At 33.8% G+C, this 20,757-nt stretch overlaps 1 protein-coding gene across 1 annotated transcript; it reads right to left on the bottom strand.

Annotated features, from left to right (window-relative positions):
- Positions 1-5,022: 5,022 nt before the first annotated feature.
- On the bottom strand, positions 5,023-10,979 carry LOC132720825 (guanylate-binding protein 1-like). The gene is made up of 6 exons (XM_060705050.1): positions 10,756-10,979; positions 10,393-10,520; positions 9,761-9,804; positions 7,348-7,766; positions 5,917-6,153; positions 5,023-5,237 (listed from the first exon to the last, which is right to left on the bottom strand). The coding sequence occupies exons 1-6, from the start codon at positions 10,943-10,945 to the stop codon at positions 5,023-5,025; spliced, it is 1,233 nt and encodes a 410-aa protein (XP_060561033.1). The 5' UTR covers positions 10,946-10,979.
- Positions 10,980-20,757: the final 9,778 nt, after the last annotated feature.

Here is a 20,757-nt window from a genome sequence, read left to right as displayed (position 1 = left end):
AAGAATAAATATATTAATTTTTAAATAAATTCAAAGTTTAAAACTAAAATTGTCATGGTAACCCAGACGTTAAACTATCTACATATGATGCGGGTATTGATAATGAAAATATTTGAAATCTGAATTAAATCCGTGAAGAAAAAAGGAAAAATTAAGGTTTAAGGAGGAGATAATTATGAAAATATGTAATTCTTAAAATAGTACGGCTAGTGTATTGAATCTTCTCACACAAATGTTAAAGAGGAACACATATTTGAAGAATGAAGTAGATGCCTTTAGAAATAAAGAAGCTATAGAAAAAGAAACACCTTTTACTTTTTTGAAATTCTTTGAAAATTCTTATAATATGAGTGCTAGAATTATGAACCTTGCCATGTATGATTTGTATGATGATAAGAAGCAAACATTTGAAGTTTGAAGTAGATACATTAAGGAAAAAAATACAAAAGAAACCACAACATTTTTTTCCATTAAATGTTCAAGGTGGGTAATTCCGAAATGTTTATTGTTAGTGTTTTGAACCTTGTATCAAAAGATGTGGTTGATGATCTGAAATATTTTTAAGTTAAGTTTTTAGTTGAACTAAATACATAAGAAATAAAGAAATGAAAAAAAAAAGATTTGCTGTTAACAACTTTAATCAGAAATAATTGACGTTAGGTGAGAAGGGCAGCTCTCAATATATTTTGTAGAGTCGAGCCAAATCTGACATACATAATCTCCATACTGCCATCTTTACATATTTAAAGTTTGATAACAAATTTTAGTACGTTTAAAGTAAACAGTATTAATGTTTTATTTGCCATATTTGATAAGGTAATGCATTATTTCGTAAGATATTTATGCACCTGATTTCAATGGAGATCTTGATGGCCATTTTTAATTCGGCAGCTATTTTGATTTTCAGGTTTGGGTCTTAATCTTAAACAACTCGCGGCATCATACTACCATAATCCAAAACGATTGGCTTTGTAGAACTGCTGAAATGATCACCTGAGTGTGAATAATGCAAAAAAATTACGTCTAATTTTTACTAAATCGTTGATAGTCTGTGTCTGTCTGTGGTTTGATATCAGCAAAAAATACCAATTATAAACACGTTATGAATCAGCCTTGCAAACATTTAATATACGTGAAGTGTTTAATAAATTTGCATGTCATAAACAAAAAATGAACCAACATAAATATTCACAATTCAAAGTCCAATATTGTTCTAATATTGTAAACATTTTAGGAATTAATCCTTTCACAAGGGCACAGGTATCCAATGAATGCGGCTATAGCTGGTAAATAGATTATTCACGGAATGCGAGTCGTTTAGAATAAATAAAGATAAAGTTGATTAAATAGATTCTTAAGGTTTTTTTCTACATGAGCGTTTTACATATTGCTCGTAGCTATGGTCAAAATCGCAAATTCACTTTATACCCTGTTATGGGCATAACGTTGCTTTCAAATCATATATGTATGGTGGTTTACAGTAACTGAAAAAATAATGTTTGCAGAAAGAACTTTGACATATACCAATGTATTTAATATATAAATTCTAACATACACTATTATATTTGGGGAAATAAACGTTTCTCTGTGTTTACGTATTAATCATAGGTCATTTTTTAACTCTTCAATAAGAACAATAAAAGAAACATTATTGAATGTTTACAACTCACAACGTTGCTTTGAAATAAGTTGATCCTTGAATTAAGTGGCTGGTTTTCTTTCATGTGAACAGTAAATTTCATGCGATGCAAATTCGTTAACAAAATAAGCTGAAAAAGTCCTATTTGAATGAAAAATTAAGTTCATTCAAGTTAAATGTTAATATTTAGAATTTATTTCAATGGCATATTGTTTTATATTAACGAATCAGTATTACGTATATCATTTGCGAAGAAACGGGATGGTAAACATATCCTAATTATTTATGCGCATAAGTACCATACGATTTAAATACTGTTTTAACATAGTTACGATACGATATACACCTAATCAATTGATTTGCAAAATGTAAACTAGTTTACTCATGATGATCAAAGCAGCAACAATTTCAATATCAATCCAGTTACTCTGTTTACTAGGATTATAAGTATTGTAATAATAGACCCACGATAAAAAGGAGGACACAACTCATGTACATCTTTTTTGTCCGATACTATTTTGATTGGAAAAGTCAGAAGACGATGAACTTTTCGTTTCTTAAAATTAAATGCTATTTTTCACTATATAAAATGTGTCATTTCTATCCACAGTATACAAAACATATTCTTTCTCTTTTTGTCTTTGTTATAACTATTTTGCTATGTATAGTTCATTTCGTTCATGTACTTTTAATTTCAAAATAGTAATGGAACAAACTGTATGTTTAACACTTTGATGTAACTGCTTCCTGATTATATGGAAAATTTAGTTTAACAACTACGACTACTTTAATGTGTACAGCACGCGCAAACGTTTATACAGCCGAACGTACCGTTATTCAAATGCTTATTGTTAATACTGTTGTAGCCCCGATATATGTCCAAACGTCGAAAAATGTCCAAACGACGATAAATGTCCAAAAATTGACGATAAATGTTTGGACATTTTTCGACGTTTGGACATATATCGGCGCTACAACTGTCATTAGCTAATTTAGTCATATAAGATCGTGGGAACTGTAACCTTCGCCATTTTGCATAGGGCTCATCGTGAAGTCGGGAGTAATCATAACTCCCGACATCCACTGGGTAGGCGTGGGTCGGGAGTGTACCTGGCACTGTCTGGGGCGCCTTTTATCGCAGGTTAACCTTATTTGAGCTTCTATGCCCAAGATCGTGCTCTGGTTAAGTTCAAGTCCACGATAGAGTAGGCGGAGATCACAAGTTCACTCCGATCTGAAAATTCTATATAAAATAATTATGAAAAATATTCAATTCACTTGCAAAATAAAACACTTAAAAGAGTTTATCTGTTAGTACATAGCTTTAACTAAAGGGAGGTAAATGCAACAATATCTGCTCTGTCATGCTATTTTTGTTATTTCCTTTCATATGCCATTCGCAGTTCATTACATTGAGAGTATTAAAGTATTTATGGAATTTCTATTATTTTCACTTTCTTTTTGTTTCTTTTTGTTGTTGGTAAACAGTAAACTCCTCCATTTATACCTTGAAAATGATTTACATATTTATTAAAATGGTATATTCATTTTGTTCAATTCTTTTTGCGCACCATTATATTGTATTATAAATATGTTTAAAAATGTTGATATATATTGAGCAGTAATTATTAATTTAATGCTACGTATGAATTTGATTCAATTTCTCCTTTTTCTTCTTTTTTTATTTCAGTTTTTCCTTTTTTCTCTTCAACACCAAACCTACCGATTTTAATTACATTTTCACTATTATATTTTCTGTGTCCATCCTATCACAACTTTTTTTCTAAAGAAAGTGATTTTGATTAAAATAAAAGTAAAAAAAGACACCATTCATAAAAGAATAAAAAATGACCCCCCCCCCCTCTTTTGAATGATAGATCATGTTTCTGTATAAGTTCATATGTGGACAATCAATAAATTTTGGGCAAGTTTTGGAAAAAAACTGACAGATGCCTACATCGACTTTAAAAAGGGTAAGGGTAACAAGGTCAGTGTAACGAAGGCTGGTTTTTGAATAGCACAAATGCTCTGTAGAGGGCGGGAGGAGGTAGTTGATGACAACCTATCAGGCAAACGTTCGTCCGTAATGCCGGCGCATGTGACGAGGGTTGTCCAATATACTCATGCACTGGTGAAATATGTTACATGTACTTTGCATAAGATAAAAAAACTAAAAAAATGCTTTGCATCAATCATTCCTCTATTGACAGTAAAACAAATTATGACATAAAAAGCAAATGCCACTTTACAAATGACAAAAATTTAATACAACCACAGTAATGAACTAACCAATTTTTTGTCGAGCGCCGGTATTACATTACTTAAGTAACTTAATGACAATTCTTTTTCACAAAAAGAATTTGAAAATTTCCGAAAATCAGAAGTTATCTGAACCAATGAACATGTTAGACATCAATTGCTTAGGTAAGACATGCTGAAAAATTATCAAGCCGATAAAATTCATTAATTGTAACGTTAAAATTTAAAAAAAAGCGTTTATAATTTCATTAAATTTCGTTATCACCTTTAAATTACTTAGTTGATACAATAACATAATGTTAGTCAACACAATTCATCCTTAGGTGTATTTCATGTACATGTTGTACCAGCAATTAAACTGTTTTATAATTTTCTTATTATATTCAAGGATTTGCTATGGTTGAGAGGTTATGGTTCTTCAAGTTGTCAAGATAAATGGTAAATTCAAATTGGAAATTTCTGACAATTTGAGGGTTTAAAAATCCGGACTGTTATATTTTTTTTTAATTTCCTGTTTTTTGAAGTATTTGTATAAGCCGATTTTAACCATATACAAATTAAAATATGACTTAGACAAAAATGTTAAAATGTAAATACAAAATGTCTTAACAAAGTCATTGTTCAAACACATCATAATTATCAATAAATGTATTAAACCTCTGAAAACCGGAATCCTCTGAAAACCGGACTTTTGGTCAAGTCCGCAGAGGGTCCGGTTTTCAGAACTTTTAATGTATATATGAAGATATATAAAGATCACAAAAAAATCTATAATTCTAAATACCAAGCTATGAATAACAACTAATTAAATTAGAATTACTAAAATAGGACAAGCAATAGGAATGTAAAATATTGAAATAAGTATGATTTTGTATCACAAATCAAACATGTAAAATTAAAAATATATTTATATGACGTAAGATATAATGTTGATTTATATGTGATTAAGTTATGTTACACCAAAAATGTGCAAGATTCAATAAAAGCCTCTATGTAAATATGACACAGTGCAAAGTTAATGTTAAATTAAATGGATATCACACCTTTACTTGTATATAAAACACTTGTGTAACTACTGACTTAAAGTTTTTCATAGTGTGTTTAAGAAAGCAAATGTTTATGTCTTAGTAATTCATGAACGCATTCCACATTCTTGCACCAAACCACTTTTGCTTTCTCTCTTCTTCTTCTTTTCTTAAGCGCGCAGCCTCCTTGCAAGCGTCGTCTTGTTCCTTTCTATAGCGTGCAGCTTCCTTTTCTGCAGCTTCTTCTGCAAGTTTGTAGCGTTCAGCTTCTTTTTGTGCTGCTTCTTTTTCCAACTTTTTTTTTCTTTTCTTGTCTGGGGCATAATGTGCCATTTAAATATCACATATTAGATCATTGTCATTTGAAAATCTGTAATTTAATAAAAAAAGATATGGACTTAATATGAGCCGCGTCACGACAAAACCAACATAATGGTTTTCCCATAGCATAGATCCAGACCAGCCTGCGCATCCGCGCAATCTGATCAGGACCCATGCTGTTCACTATCAGTTTCTCCACTTGTAATAGAGTTGGTAAGCGAACAGCATGGATCCTGATCTGGATCCATGCTGGTCGCAAACCCACTATGTTGGTTTTGTCGTGACGCGGCTCAATTATAATTATCAATGCGCTTACATATTATGACTTTTGACATTCAAGTTTTACCTTGACCATCGGGTTTCATTTTGCCCTCTAAACAAGCATCTAATCTAAATTATACACCATAGAATGAATTTCTTCTATATTTATTAATGAATATTTTACGATTTATCCATAAAATATGACAAAATATGCGGCGAAAAAAACACAATACGCTGAGCCTTTAACATTTAAAACTATAACAGTTGTCATATATTGTGACTTAGATATTAATGAAACCAAGACCTTACCAGCAGAATAAAAACACTTCAGAACAAAACCTTTAAAAAATTCCTGTCAAAATGACTAGACTTTGAATGGAAGCTTAGGCATTTTCTTTGCCTAACATTAACCACAGTGTAAGTCTCTCACCTGCGCTTGAATTTGACATTTTGCTTGAAAGTCATGAATAACATTCTGTCGAAGATGGTCAAGAGCTATCTTTTGTGCGCTTGTGTAACGTTCCCCCAAATCACTTTCAGAGACTGGCAGCATTACGTTTTCCATTTCAATTTCAAAGATTTCTAGAGCCTGTTTTTCAATTTTAGCATTTTCTATTTTCGCTACAGCTGTAAATGCGTCATCCACATCTGGAACAGCAAGCACCGTGTTTGATAGCTGTTACGTAGCGGTCAGCCAATGTTACGAACACTATAAAAAGGACAAAAGATCGTTCAAATTAAGTGATACTTCTAAAAAAGATAAAGAAACTACAAGGAAAGTGATGATAATGATGTCATGCAAATAAAGTACCCTGAATAATTAGGCATGAGTAAAAAAATCTTAGCTCGTGTTAAATGGAAGAACAATATTTAAAAGTGGATTCTTTAAAATAAACAGCTCCTTATACTAAAAGATGCAATCGAAATTTTGGACTTACGTAAAATCATTCAAATAAAGTTCGCTTGGACGGTTTAGTTGTTATCGATTTTGAGGTAATGATAAGAATAAGTTAACCGAAATTTGTTACTAATTTAGGCAAATCATGTTCTCTGAAAAAAATTATATTTAAAAGGCTTGCGACTCAAGACAAATGAAATAGAGTTATTGATAGTCAAACTACAATCATTCCTCAAACACATTTTTGAATAGAGTAATTCTATTGGAAATTCCCGGCCTTACAGTCTATGGTGAAAAACAATATTATACAATTGCGTTGTCAATTTGATCTGCTATCTAATTAACATATATATCATCAATGCAAGGCGACGTTCACTTTCACGTTTCCATAATCAATCATACCCATGCATATAGTGGCATTGATAGAACTTCCATTCAAATTCAAATTCAGGAGGTGGCACAAAGACGGAACAAGAAATGGGAGTAAAATATTACTGTAAAGTATCCTTTTACAGGAATCACTGGATGTCAAATATGAGTATTTACAAAGATAGTGATGATTGATCTTAAGGTCTCAAACGGGACATACAAAGATAAGAAAAAAATGTGTTTGTAAAACGCATTGTAATTATTTACTAAAAAAATGTTATATTGATCTATTATTAGTTTACATTTGTTAAAAATAAATAGATGTTTTTTGAAGGTAACAAATAAAACCATATAGAAGTTGCCTAAGTATTTTAAGTTTTATCATCAATTGCTGAGAATAAACTCAAATTCTGTATCTGCATACATACATACATTCATGACTACATCTATGTTTTTGTTTTAATTAGATACAGCAGGACATTGTCTGTAAGGCAATATCAAAACTGCTTCTATGTTTGTACATATATCAAGATTAAATTACATACTTTTAAAAATTATGGTCATTTACAACTTACTTTGTCCATTTATTGGTTTACTGCCAAGCAATGCCTTCGGTCGTATTTTTTGGTATATATAAGATGTAAACAGAATGGTTACTACCTGGAAACTAGTAGATAAATGGGTAAAACTCAAAGTTTCAAGATTCTCAAGAACATCACCATCACCTGGAACTGGAAAAGCAAAGCACTCGCGTTTCGTAAAGTATTTTCTGATGCATGCTCTTGGTTTGTTGAACTGATCTGTTTTGCTTTTGTTCTCTGCTAAGCTTTGCTCAAGGTAATCGTTTTCTGTTATCTTTTTCCCATCTTTTATCAATTTAAGACTGAAATCTCTCAAACATAGAACGAAGTCAGGAAGTATTAGATTGATCTGCTGGTTATCCTCAGAGGATTCCCCTCGAAATCGTATATTACTGGCCATTTCTGCTACAAAGCTGGAGTATTTTAGTTAAGCTATGTATATTAATTTTGTTTTATTCATTTATTTGAAGATTATGAAAAAAATGTTGTAAATTTTATGTTAATTTATTCTATGAGAATATCTGAATGATTGGACGTTCAAGAAATATTGTAATACCAAGTAAAGATCAAGGCACTTGATATCATCCTATTTTTTTTCATGAAACATATCAGATTATAAATAAGACAATTTAAAATATCTTTTAAATTCCTGGTTATTTACTCTAGAAATTTGCCATAACTGGGTACATGGAAGTGTTCAGTTATGTAAAAATGAAAAATAGTAACCTACTTATTATAACCAATCCATATATGAAATCGAAAGACCTTGACCTTTGAACTAGTGATCCTATAATGACTAACCATTTTGTGAAATTTTAAGACTGTGATAAAAGGTTTTCAAGGTAATGAGCAGATACCATTCTTACATTTAAGGCCATTGTGACATTGACCTTTGAAATAGTGACCCAAAAACTAATACAAATACAATGTTTATCAATTTTTGAAATATGGAGACTTTGCGATAAATAGTTTTCAAGCTAATGAGCGTAAAACCATTCTGACATTTAAGGCACGTGTGACCTATAAATTTGAAATAGTGACTCCAAAATCAAGAGCCGTCATCTACTACATATGACCAATTAATATTTGAAATATGAAATATATGTTTAAAACAGTTTTCAAGATAATGAGCAGAGCAATTCTGATATTAAAGGCCTCTTGTGACCTCGACTTTTGAACTAGTTACCAAAAAACAGTAGGGGCATCTATTTGTTATAGTTCTAGTTATATCAGTACGTGAAAGATGAAGACTGTTATAAAAAGTTATCAAGATAATGAGGCGAAACCATTATGACATGTTATTCTTCACTGACCTTGACATTTACACTAATGATCAATAGGTTTCATCTACTACATATTACCAATTTATATGTGATATGTGAAAATTTTTGCGATGAACTGATAATCAGCGGACACTTTTCTGATATTTTAAGCCCCTGTGACCTTGATTCTTGAACTAGTGACCCCAAAAACTATAGGGATCATCCACTTCATATGTTCAATCAATATGTGAAATATGAAGACTTTGTGATAAAAGTTTTCAAAATAATGAGAGGAAACCATTCTGTTATTCAAAGCACCTGTGACATTGACCCTCGACCTAGTGACCCCAACACTAAAATGGGTATCTAGTGTATTTAGGCAATGTATATGTGAAAGATATAGCTTTTGTAATAGATAGTTTTTTAGTTAAGATTATATTAAGCGGAACCATTCTGACATATAGGGCCGCTGTGACCTCGACCTTTGAAGAAGTAACCCCAAATCAACAGGGCTCATAGACTACATATGATCAATCAATATGTGAACTGTTAAGACTTTATAATAAAAAAAATTCAGGATAATGAGCGGAAACCAGTCTAACAGTCAAGGCCCCTGTGACCTTGACTAATGTCCTAGTGACACAAAAATAAATACGACCAATCAGTACGTGGAATATAATTGACATAATGATCCCAGAATCTACTAGTTATGACCAATCAGTTAATGAAATATGAAGACTTTGTGATACACATTTTTTAAGAGAATGAGCGGAAACCATGTGGTCTACCGACAGATAAACTGATCGACCGACCGATATTAGCAAAAAATAAACCCTATTTCTAAGAAGGGTTGGGGATAATAAATTATAAATTATCCAGTGTATTACCTCCGATAAATATCAATATTAGAAGTATCCGATGCAATCACGATACAATAACCAAAGGACAACTCAACGGACTGACTTTAAAACACGCTTGCTGAACACTGGTTATAGCATTATTTATATAAAAGCTAAACTTGTGTTAACGAAATACTAAGGTGGCCATTTGTTTATAATTTCAGACACAATCGGATACCGAGATAGAGCCACCGACCTACCGTAAGTAACCTGGATAGTTTCCACAAATGAAAATAAGAAGACTACCCGTGGCAGTGTAACAAGTTAAGGTCGCCGTCTTCCCCAATACGCTAAATAATGAAACAACAGCACATACAACAGAATCTATATATTTCGTAGTCATACTGCACCATCTAGATAGTGTAGTTTGTACGGGATATATACCGTGAGTAACCGACGATGCATGAAAATAAGCATCGCCATAGAAAAGACAAAACATGCTTACTTGTTTTGTTTTATTTCAAGAAAATTGATTCTGTAATAAAAGTTGAATAAGATTTTTGGAAACCAAAAGCTTATACTTTGGTTTGATAACACTTTAATTTGCATATCTTTAAAACAATAAACATTCATAATACTCAAAAAAAGGATACGTGAGTTTAGAGACGGCGTCGTTATCAAATGCACCCTTCATGTTGTAAACTAAACAGTTGCTAAGAAGTGTCGCTAGGGTAAAAAGCTTGTTGTCCTGACTTGGGTCACCTTGTCAAATAAGATTTTACGAAATTGACTTTTAAATCAAGTTTTGAAATGCAACAGTTCTGTTAAAATAGCCAGAGATGTAAATTTATTAATTTGATCAACATCTACTCGTGCTTGCATACTTTTTTTTATTTCTAAATGTCACCGTCTAATTCATTTGAATAAACTATGCATACCTTTTCAATATCGCCAAGTCCTTCCGTATCAAGTAGCAACAAAACAGTGTTCGACTGTGTTGGATGTATTTTACACCATGCCCAAATGCCCTTGGTTTTTGATTCAATCGTATCTCCCAGCGCGAAACCTAAATCAGCATTATTAGAAACTAAACCTTAACTTCCATTTCCGTGTTGGGCATAACGGTAACAATGTTCTTATATCGATTATATATAATATAGTATTTAATATCATATGAATATCTATGAATTCAAATTGCTATTTTATTAAGTTTAGTATTCATGAAATATGATGAGTGAATTCTGCAACTACATTGTAATTTGATAAAGATAAAATAACACTGACATACACTGTTAAATTACCTTTGTTTGACTCCGCTAGACAATTCATAAGATACGATTTTCCTGTTCTGTACAAACCTGCAACGGCTACAACAACCATTGGCCAATCTATCTTTGCTATTTGATCAAATACTTTTTCTTCGCTCTTTAAAAGTATTTTAGTTTCTTCTCCTTCTTTGTTATTTTCACTAACAGTGCTGATCAAGCACATGGGATATTTGAATATTTCTAAATCATTTGGAGACCACATGCTGTAAATAATATCACCACTTGCTTTAAATAGTTCAGCAAATCTACATTTTTATGTATTTTGAAATTTATCTTGAATGTTTCATTTTCTTTGCAATATAATTATGCGCCAAGAAATGTAAGAGCAAAGGGAATCCACGGATAGCACTGCTTATACGAACCACAATCCAAACACACAAAAATAGCAACAGAACCAAAGACATATAAAACATGAACGTCGCCTCGTTCATATATGAGACTCAGTTACTTTATACAAAAATCTAACAATGCAATCTTAAAGGCTTTTGCGAAAAGAATTACAACTATCAGGATGAATTTAAAATTGTTAGTTTCTGAATGAAACACTTATATCAGCAATGATATTGACAATAAAAAAACAGAAACAAAGGACCAATATATACACGAACGTAGTAGAATCTCTCACATGTTCTATAATTTATTATGTGTTTATAAATTGATGTAATATCCAATTAAGTTTTGAAAATACATTAACTTTTATTAACCTATCATAGAAATGTCAAAATTGTAACAAAAATATAATAATTACGTATTAAAATGAAAATTTCAATTTGATTTTCCGTTGATTCTCGTTTAGAACAAATTTATTTTCACAAAATGTAAGAAGTATAAACCAAATTGTTTACAATACCAGTATAAAATAATTACGGAACGTCGGTGGTTCTACTCCATATGTACTCAGGTACCCGTTCGTGCCTGAAATAATGCACCGAAGGGCACCTGGGGTTTCCTCCACCAGTAAAGCTGGAACGTCGCGATATGACCTATACTGTGTCGATGTGACGTAAAACCCAAAACAAAACAAACAAAAAAAGTATAAAATTAGTTTCTTTTTTATATTTGTTGTTTTGTCTTGAAAAAGATATCAGCGACAAAATAAATTGGAACAAAATTTCAAAATACCCTGAAAAGCATAATTAAAAACAATGAATAGTTTATGTCCCGAAAATAAAAGGTAAAGTACATATTTGCGGAATAATGGTACAACCTGCTTGTGATTGATGATATTCTCTTCTTTGAATCTCTGTTTTTCTTTGTGGAGGCTATTTAATGTAAACAGTATAACAATGATATAGAAAGTGTGTGAAAAGAATGTAAATAGTAGTCTAATGTTATTTGTAGAACTTGATCAGTTTTAATAGTTCATAAAACAACTTTCCTATAAATAAATACGGAATTTTATATTCTTGAAGTATTTGAGGCTTTGTATTTTGTTACGAGCAGCGGTGGAAAATTCGGTCTCGCGAGATATCAATGTTTCAACGTTGCGAGTAAAAAAAATACATAGTCTCAGAAAGCTACTACAACATAATTTTCCTTTTATTATATACCTTTTCGTTTTATTCTGAAAATGAAATAGAAATAAATTCATGACTGACGGATGAATACGTAATTCTTGGAAAACCGGCCACGCTTTTAATTATTTTGGTTCTTGTTTCCGAATGCAACGTTATACAAAGCTTAGTTCGGAACCAACGTCAAAAATAGCCCGAGACTTCCATATATGGTACCGTATTTGTCACTTACAAATACGGAAATTTCTATCCGTTGAAGCGTATTTGCGCTTACAGATTTGCGTGTATTTTAGGGAGAAAATGTGCAGGTATATTATAAATGCATTTATTTTGTAGAAATATTGTGACTTAAGACGTAGAAAAACTGTGACTTTAGACGTTCATATAAACTTTATAGACAGAGCTTTTACGTCAAAATGAAAATGTAAAACATATCATGCGTTTGAATACCTGTGCGGCGTTTGTAAAATGCATTTTTTGACCTTGTGGCCATGTTAGCCTGCCTATCAGAGAAACAGTTGTGTTTTTTGTCATTTTCCTACAATCTCAATAAATTCACGATTATCATGCAGTCTTTTATTTCATATTATCATGTCAAATCAACACAGCCAGTATCACAACTTTTATCATCATTAATGGAACTTGCTACTGCTATGTACTACCACCATAACTTTTGCTGCTGCTTCTTCCTACTAACACTGCTACTGCTTCCTACTAATATTGTTACTACTGCAGCTTCCTTTTTATACTGCTACTGGTACTAACACTGCTACACTGCTGCTTCCTACTCATACTGCTAGTGCTGCTGCTTCCTAATAATACTGCTACTGTTGCTGTTTCCTACTGCTTTTGCTTTCTACTACTACTAATACTGCTGCTGCTTCCTACTGTTACTGCTGCTGCTTCCTACTAATACTGCTATTGCTGCTGTTTCCTACTAAAACTACTTCTGTTACAGCTTCCTACCAATACTGCTTCTGCTGGTGCCTCTTACTTCTACTGCTACTGCTGCTGCTTCCTACTACAGCTGGTACTTCCACTGCTACTGCATCCTACTAGTACTGCTATTGCTGCTGCTTCCTATTACAACCACTACTTCCACTTCTGCTACTTCCTAGAACTACTGATACTGCTGCTGATTCCTACTTATACTGCTGTTACTACTACATTCTATTAAAACTGCTAATGTTGCTACTTCCTACTATTAATGCTACTGCTTCTGCTGCTGCTTCCTACTACTGCTACTGCTTTCTTCTACTACTGCTACTGCTTCCTACTACTAATAATTCTTCTTCCTACTATTAACGCTACTACTTCTGCTGCTTCCTACTACTGCTACTGCTTTCTTCTACTACCGCTTCTGCGTCATACTACTTCTGCTACTGCTATTGCTTCCTACTACTACTGCTACTGCTGCTGCTTCCTACTACTGCTACTGTTTCCTACTACTACTGATTCTGCTTTCTTCTCCTTCTGCTACTGCTTCTGCTTCCTACTACTACTGCTACTGTTGCTGCTTCCTACTACTACATCTACTGTTTCTTACTACTATTGTTGCTGCTTCCTACTACTATTGCTACTGTTGCTGCTTCCTACTACTGATTCTGCTTCCTTCTAATACTGCTTCTGCTGCTGCTGCTTCCAACAACTACTGCCACTGTTGCTGCTTCTTAATACTACTGCTGCTGCTGCTTTATACTACTTCTGTTTGATGCTGCTTTGTACTACTACTTTTGCTACTGCTGCTGCTTCCTACTTATTCAGCTACTGCTTGTGCTTCATTTTCTACTGCTACCGGTAGTGCTTCTTACTACTACTGCTGCTGCTTTTTTCTTATACTGCTTCTGCTGCTGCTTTCTACCAATACTGCTACTGCTGCCTACTACTACTCCTGCTGCTTCCTGCTACTACTTCTATTCCTGCCGCTTCCTACTTATACTGCTACTGCTGCTGCTTTCAACTGCTTCTTTTGCTGTTTCTTACAACAACTGCTACCGCTGCTGCCTCCACTGATACTTCTTCTGATGCTGCTTCCTACTTAATATTGATGCTTCTTACTAAAACTGCGCTACTGCTTCTAACTACTACTACTGCTGCTTCCTACTACTGCTGCTTCCTACTACTTTTGCTACTGCTGCTGCTTTCTACTTATACTGCTACGTCTGCTGCTTTCTACTACAGTTGCTACTACTGTTGCTTCCTACTATTACTGCTACTGCTTCTTCTTGCTACTACAGCTGCTACTGCTGCTGCTTCCTACTTATACTGCTACTGCTGCTGCTTCCTTCTGCTAATGCTTCTGTTGCTTTTTCTACTGCTACCGTTACTTATGCTGCCTCTACTGAAAATCTTATTATGCTACTTACTACTACTATTGCTGCTTCCTACTGTTCCTATTAATGCTGCTGCTCCCTACTACAGCTGCTACTGCTGCTGCTTCCTACTTATATTGCTACTGCTGCTGCTTTCTACAACAGCTGCTACTGCTGCTGGTTCCTACTAATACTGCAACTGCTGCTGCTTCCTACTACAACTACTATTGCTGCTTATACTTATACTGCTACTGCTGCTCCTTGCTTCTGCAACTGCATCTGTTGCTGCTTCGTTTTACAACTGCTACTGCTGCTGCCTCTACTGATACTTCTACAGCTGCAGTTTCCCACTTAATATTGCTGCTTCCTTCTAATACTGCTACTGCTTCTTACTACTTAGTATAGTTGCTTCCTACTTATACTGCTACTGCTTCTTACTACTACTGTTGCTGCTTTCTACTGCTACTATTACTGCTGCTGTTTCATACTACTTCTGCTACTGCTGCTGCTTCCTACTTATACTGCTACTGCTTCTTATTACTACTGCTGATGCTTCCTACTGCTTCAACTAATGCTGAAAACTTCCTACTATTTCCCTGCTACTGGGGTTGCTTCCCTACTAATAAGCTCCTGCTACTGCTGCTGCTATCTACTTATACTGCTACTGCTGCTACTGTTTCATACTAATACTGCTACTTCTTCTTACTACTACTGCTGCTGCTCCCTACTGCTACTACTACTGTTGCTGCTTCCTACTAGTACTGTTACTGCTGCTGCTTCCTTCTTATACTGCTACTGATTCTTAATACTTCTGCTGCCGCTTCCTACTGCTACTACTAATGCTGCTGCTTCCTATTAATACTGCTACTGTTGCTGCTTTTACTTATACTGCTATTGTTGCTGATTCCAACTGCAACACCTTTTTTGTTTCTGCTTCGAACTACTTATGCTCCTGCTGCTGCCTCTTCTGATACTTCTACTGCTGCAGTTTCCTACGTAATATTGCTGCTTCCTACGAATACTGCTACTGCTTCTTCCTACTACTGCTGCTGCTTCCTACTGCTACTACTACTGCTTCATACTACTTCTGCAACTGCTGCTGCGTCCTACTACTACTGCTTCTGCTGTTGCTTCCTACTACTGCTACTGCTTCCTACTACAACTGCTGCTGCTTCCTACTGCTACTACTACTGCTTCATACTACTTCTGCAACTGCTGCTGCTTCCTACTTACACTGCTTCTGCTGCTGCTTCCTACTACTACTGCTACTGCTGTTGCTTCCTACTACTGCTACTGCTTCCTACTACAACTGCTGCTGCTTCCTACTGATAATACTAATGCTGCTGCTTCATAGTACTTCTGCTACTGCTGCTGCTTCCCACATATACTGCCACTGCTGCTGCTACTTCCTACTAATAATGCTTCTGTTTGCTGCTTCCTACTAATACCGCTACTGCTTCTTACTACTATTGCTGTTGCTTCCTACTGCTAGTACTTCTGCTGCTGCTTCCAACTAATACTTCTACTGCTGCTGTTTCCTACTTATACTGCTATTGCTGCTGCTTTCTACTAAAATGCCTCTGTTGCTGCTTCCTAATAATACTGGTACTGCTTCTTACTACTACTGCTGCTGCTTCCCACTGCTACTACTAATACTTCTTCATTCTACTACTTCTGCTACTGCTGCTGCTTCGTACTACAGCTGCTACTGCTGCTGCTTCCTTCTTATACTGCTACTGATGCTGCTTCCCTCTGCAACTGCTTCTGTTGCTGTTTCCTACTACTACTACTTCTACTGCTGCTGCCTCTATTGATACTTCTACTGCTGATGCTTCGTACTTAGTAAAGCTGCTTCCTACTAATACTGCTACTTCTTTTTACTACTACTGTTGCTGCTTCATACTGCTACTTCTACTGCTGCTGCTTCATACTTCTTCTGCTTCTGCTGCTGCTCCCTACTTCTATAAATTTTACTACTTCAACTACATTTTCAATTTTGATGTTGCAATCGGGGCGTGGTTTGTAAAAATATGTATTATTCAAGCGTCAGACACTTCATCTGGTTCTAACATAATTGTATGCGATGTCAAGAACGTAGAGTTTCTGCAGTTTTAAAATAATATACATGATGATCAAAAATAAACCGAACTGAGGCTACACATTGAAGATTTTTAAACCTATAACTTGTTGCTACATAACACACTTACCCGGAAAGTAATATCTATAAATTGATACTATATCTAATCAGATAACGCAAATAGCCTGTCCGTTAAGCAAATCTTAAAACCATTGATGGTAACGCACACCCGGCGCAGTTTGAATTTTGCGTTGATAACAGGTGCTTTATGATACGTACATATTACAATAGTGTACAATTGAATTTTAAAATATATCAAATTGACTCCGGACATGCCTTTGATGTTGTCAAAAAAACTGACTCATTTTCACAATTAATGTCATTGTTATCAGAATTCAAACGTCATTTGGAATAAAAGTTAATGTCATCGAAACGTTTTGAAATCCGATCAATGAGAAAAGTGTTTCGAAAGAAAGACATATAACCGTCTAAAACGTACAAAATATTGTGTCTATCAAGGGAAACGATTAAGTAAGTCGCCAATTTCAGCCAACTCTAACTTAATAAAGTAAAATTGTATATTATTTCTGTTTTATTTTATGTTTTTAACAATATCATTGATTTCTAATGGTTTCAATATTTTGACAATCACGTCTAAATCGGCTCCGTGTTATGCTTTTTTAACATAATGACACTTTTGTTCTGAGTTGTGTTATCTTTTTATATTCTTGTATGAATGGTACATTTTCATTCAGCAAAAATAACTTAATACTAGACAGATAAAAGGTAATTACAGGTGCAATGTCTCCAACAATCAAGTTACATATTTAAGACTGAAGTAATCGACATTGTAAGAGCTCTTCATCGTTATACAGAATGTAACAGTATTTTACAAACGTGTACAGATATTCATATAGACAATGGATCCACCGTCATCAGCAACATTAAAAACAAGCATGAACATCCTTTAAGAAATAGTAAAAAGCTTCTCCTTAATCGGCAATACGCGTGTGACGTCGTGACGCCATTTACAGCATTAACCTTTTATTTGTTAATGTTTCTCTTTTTCTTTTTTTTTCGGGGGGGGGGGGGTATATTAAGGGGATCAATTCCGGTTTATGATTCATATATCTTTATGTAAATCCATTTTACTCTAGATAATCTATCATGTCTTGTAAATTTTTATCATCCCTCGTAAAGTCGAGGTTTTACGTAATACGCAAGCATTAAATGACTGTGAGCGAATGGTTTAACACCACAGCTTAAAAATAAAATGTTAAAATGTTCTATGAACGAATGTCTATTTAGAGCTGCGCATATATTAAGAGGTTAATACACGGCAGGAGAGGGCCGGACGGTGATAATCGGCCCGCAAAATGAATAATGGACCCGAGGGCTTTAGCCCGAGGGCCATTATTCATTCAGGGCCGATTATCACCTTCCGGCCCTACTCTGACGTGTATTAATGTCTTTAATACACTTGGTAGATCTAATAGTAGCATTTATAAAAAAACAACAACAAAAAGTTCTACGTTGAAATTCTTGTCTACTCTTCTACTGTTCTGTACAGAGATGTGTACTGTTTGTGTGTTCAAAGCATTAGAATCTAGAAGCAAGTTTTATTTTAATTTTTTTCGGAATGAATTTGTCGTATTATTTCTTCAAATTTCAATAGTAACAAAAATGTGTTTGTACTAAATACGCTTAAGCTCTCATAATAAAAATAAAGCGATTCGTGCTGACAACCTACTTTCACTTTTACAGTAAACTGTTTGATGACGTAAAATATGACGTCATTGTTTCAGTTTGTGCACGTGCACATTTTCTGCGGGCTGATAACTAGTTCTCGGCCCCGGGCCGCAAACTCATAATAGGTCATGTGACACTCATAATCAGTTGAAATCATAGGCAATTTTGTTACTATATATAGTAACAAGTGTATTAAGAACATTTAAGTTAAAGGGAAGCGTTACGACACGTCCTAATTATTATTTGTTTATATTTTAACTGGATGCGTAGTTTTACGCCTAAGCCAATGCTTTATGGAAAGCTGACCAATAATTGGTGGTGGTGGTGGTGGTGGTGTTGGCATTTTACCTTCCTGATCTCGGCAGAAAGCCACATTCCTAGACAGGTTGTCAAGCAATTTAGTAGTATTACCGCAAAGAACTGAAAACTTCCGTATTTGCCAGTTCAGAGGTACAAAGCCAGTGACTGTTAAATTGAGACATGCACCGTCATGGAATCGAACCCGGGTTGCCCGGTTTACTGCCAAAGGCTTTATGTATTGAGGTGACCGGACAGTGTTAACAAACAATTGTGCCATTGAGTTTTATGTATATAAATACTGTGCTTACAGGCTCGTGTTCATTATTGTAATGATTTTTTTTCTTAAGGTTTATCAATCGTTAATATAAACAACATCATCTCAAGATTTACTTTTATTAAGTGATTATTTGGCGCAGGTAGTTATCAATAGAACAGGGTAACCTATGATATTATCAGTGTTAGTTTGACACAAATTTAAACCATCTGTCTTATTTGATGATATTTTAAAGATTTAATATTATGTATCATATATCTCAGTCCTTCATAACGTGTAATCACTACTCGTAGAATTACACTTCAGACTAAAACTCTGTTTACAATTTACCCTTTTTCAATAGAAAGATGTTTTAGAGATAAAATGATTTTGACGTCAAAATAAATGTATGTAATAACCGATTTCTCTGCAAGTTAGTTACCACTAGCCGAACATAACCTTTATAAAATTAGCGACGAGAGAAAAATGACAAAATAAACCGAACACATTAGATTCGAGGAATAAAGCCAGCGACACTTAGATAACAATAAATAGTTTGCAATATTGAAATACCTCCAAGTTTTACTTTCCAAATCAAAATAATTTGAATTAATTTTACAACTTAACCCAAACAAGTTCATAAGATTATCATTCAGATCAAGAAACGTCCAATTGACACTCTAACACGTCTAAAATGATTATAGTTTTGATATGTACACTAAAAAGTTTATACACTAAGTGACTTAAGTAACGCATTAAATAAAATAAAGTTAATTTAAAACAAAACGAGTAAAGCAAAACCAGGTTATTCTAAACGCCACATGTGGTATACAAATCAAGCGTAATGAGCAAAAGGTTATACTTCTCATGTTTGAAACTTGTACAAAGGGTGAAGTATGTTGTTTTTTTTTTGTTTGTTTTTTGTTTCATTATCCCTCTGCAATTCAATTTTTAGGTAATTTTGCTGCTTTTAATGCTTTCGATGGATCACCTTTTTCTAGGTATTTATAAACAAATTCTGTCTTTCAAATATAAACCTTTTTTAATTTGACCAGCATATAACCTGTATATAACAATAAAAAAATGTAAACATGTTGATTGTTCTTCCGACTTTGTACGGAACATGAACTCTCACAGGTGTCTTGCATATTTTAAATCAAAACGAATAGTCGCAATATCGTTTGTCGAAACTATTGTATTCAATTAAATATGATTTATTTAAAGTTACATACATAATGTTCATGTGACATAAACAACTAAAACTCTTAAAAATATCAGACATGAAGTCACTGTGGTTATAACTAGACATTATTTCTTCAGGAATTATCTGTATTAAAGTTTAGAAACGTTTGAAGGCCCATCGCTCGCCAATTATGCACAAAGACGCGCCATTGCGCGCCTTCCAACTATTGATTCTCAATTTAAACACAACATTCCAAAATATTGCATATGAATAATTATCCCATGAAGTACATAATTGCTAAGTAATGTTGGAATCACAAACAATGTACTTGATAAATATTACTAAAGGTTGTAAAGGTTGTGCATTTAATTTTTTATCAAAAAATTGTTTTTATAAAGGTACCGGGGATTTTAAAGACGTTTGGATAGAAATTTATGTCTGGATTTATTCTTTTCATAATTTCAATATCTAGTGTGTTTTTAAAGTTCTTCAATGTACATTGCAGAAACGAAACTAAACTTAATCTGATTAAATAATCATCACGCTGTACTTTAGACTTCATTAATATTTAGAACGATGCCCAGTCA

The sequence above is a fragment of the Ruditapes philippinarum genome, unplaced genomic scaffold, assembly GCF_026571515.1.
Source record: "Ruditapes philippinarum isolate M1 unplaced genomic scaffold, ASM2657151v2 ctg5457_1_1_1_1, whole genome shotgun sequence".
NCBI classification, from domain to species: domain Eukaryota; kingdom Metazoa; phylum Mollusca; class Bivalvia; order Venerida; family Veneridae; genus Ruditapes; species Ruditapes philippinarum.
This window is presented reverse-complemented; position numbering and strand designations above follow the sequence as displayed.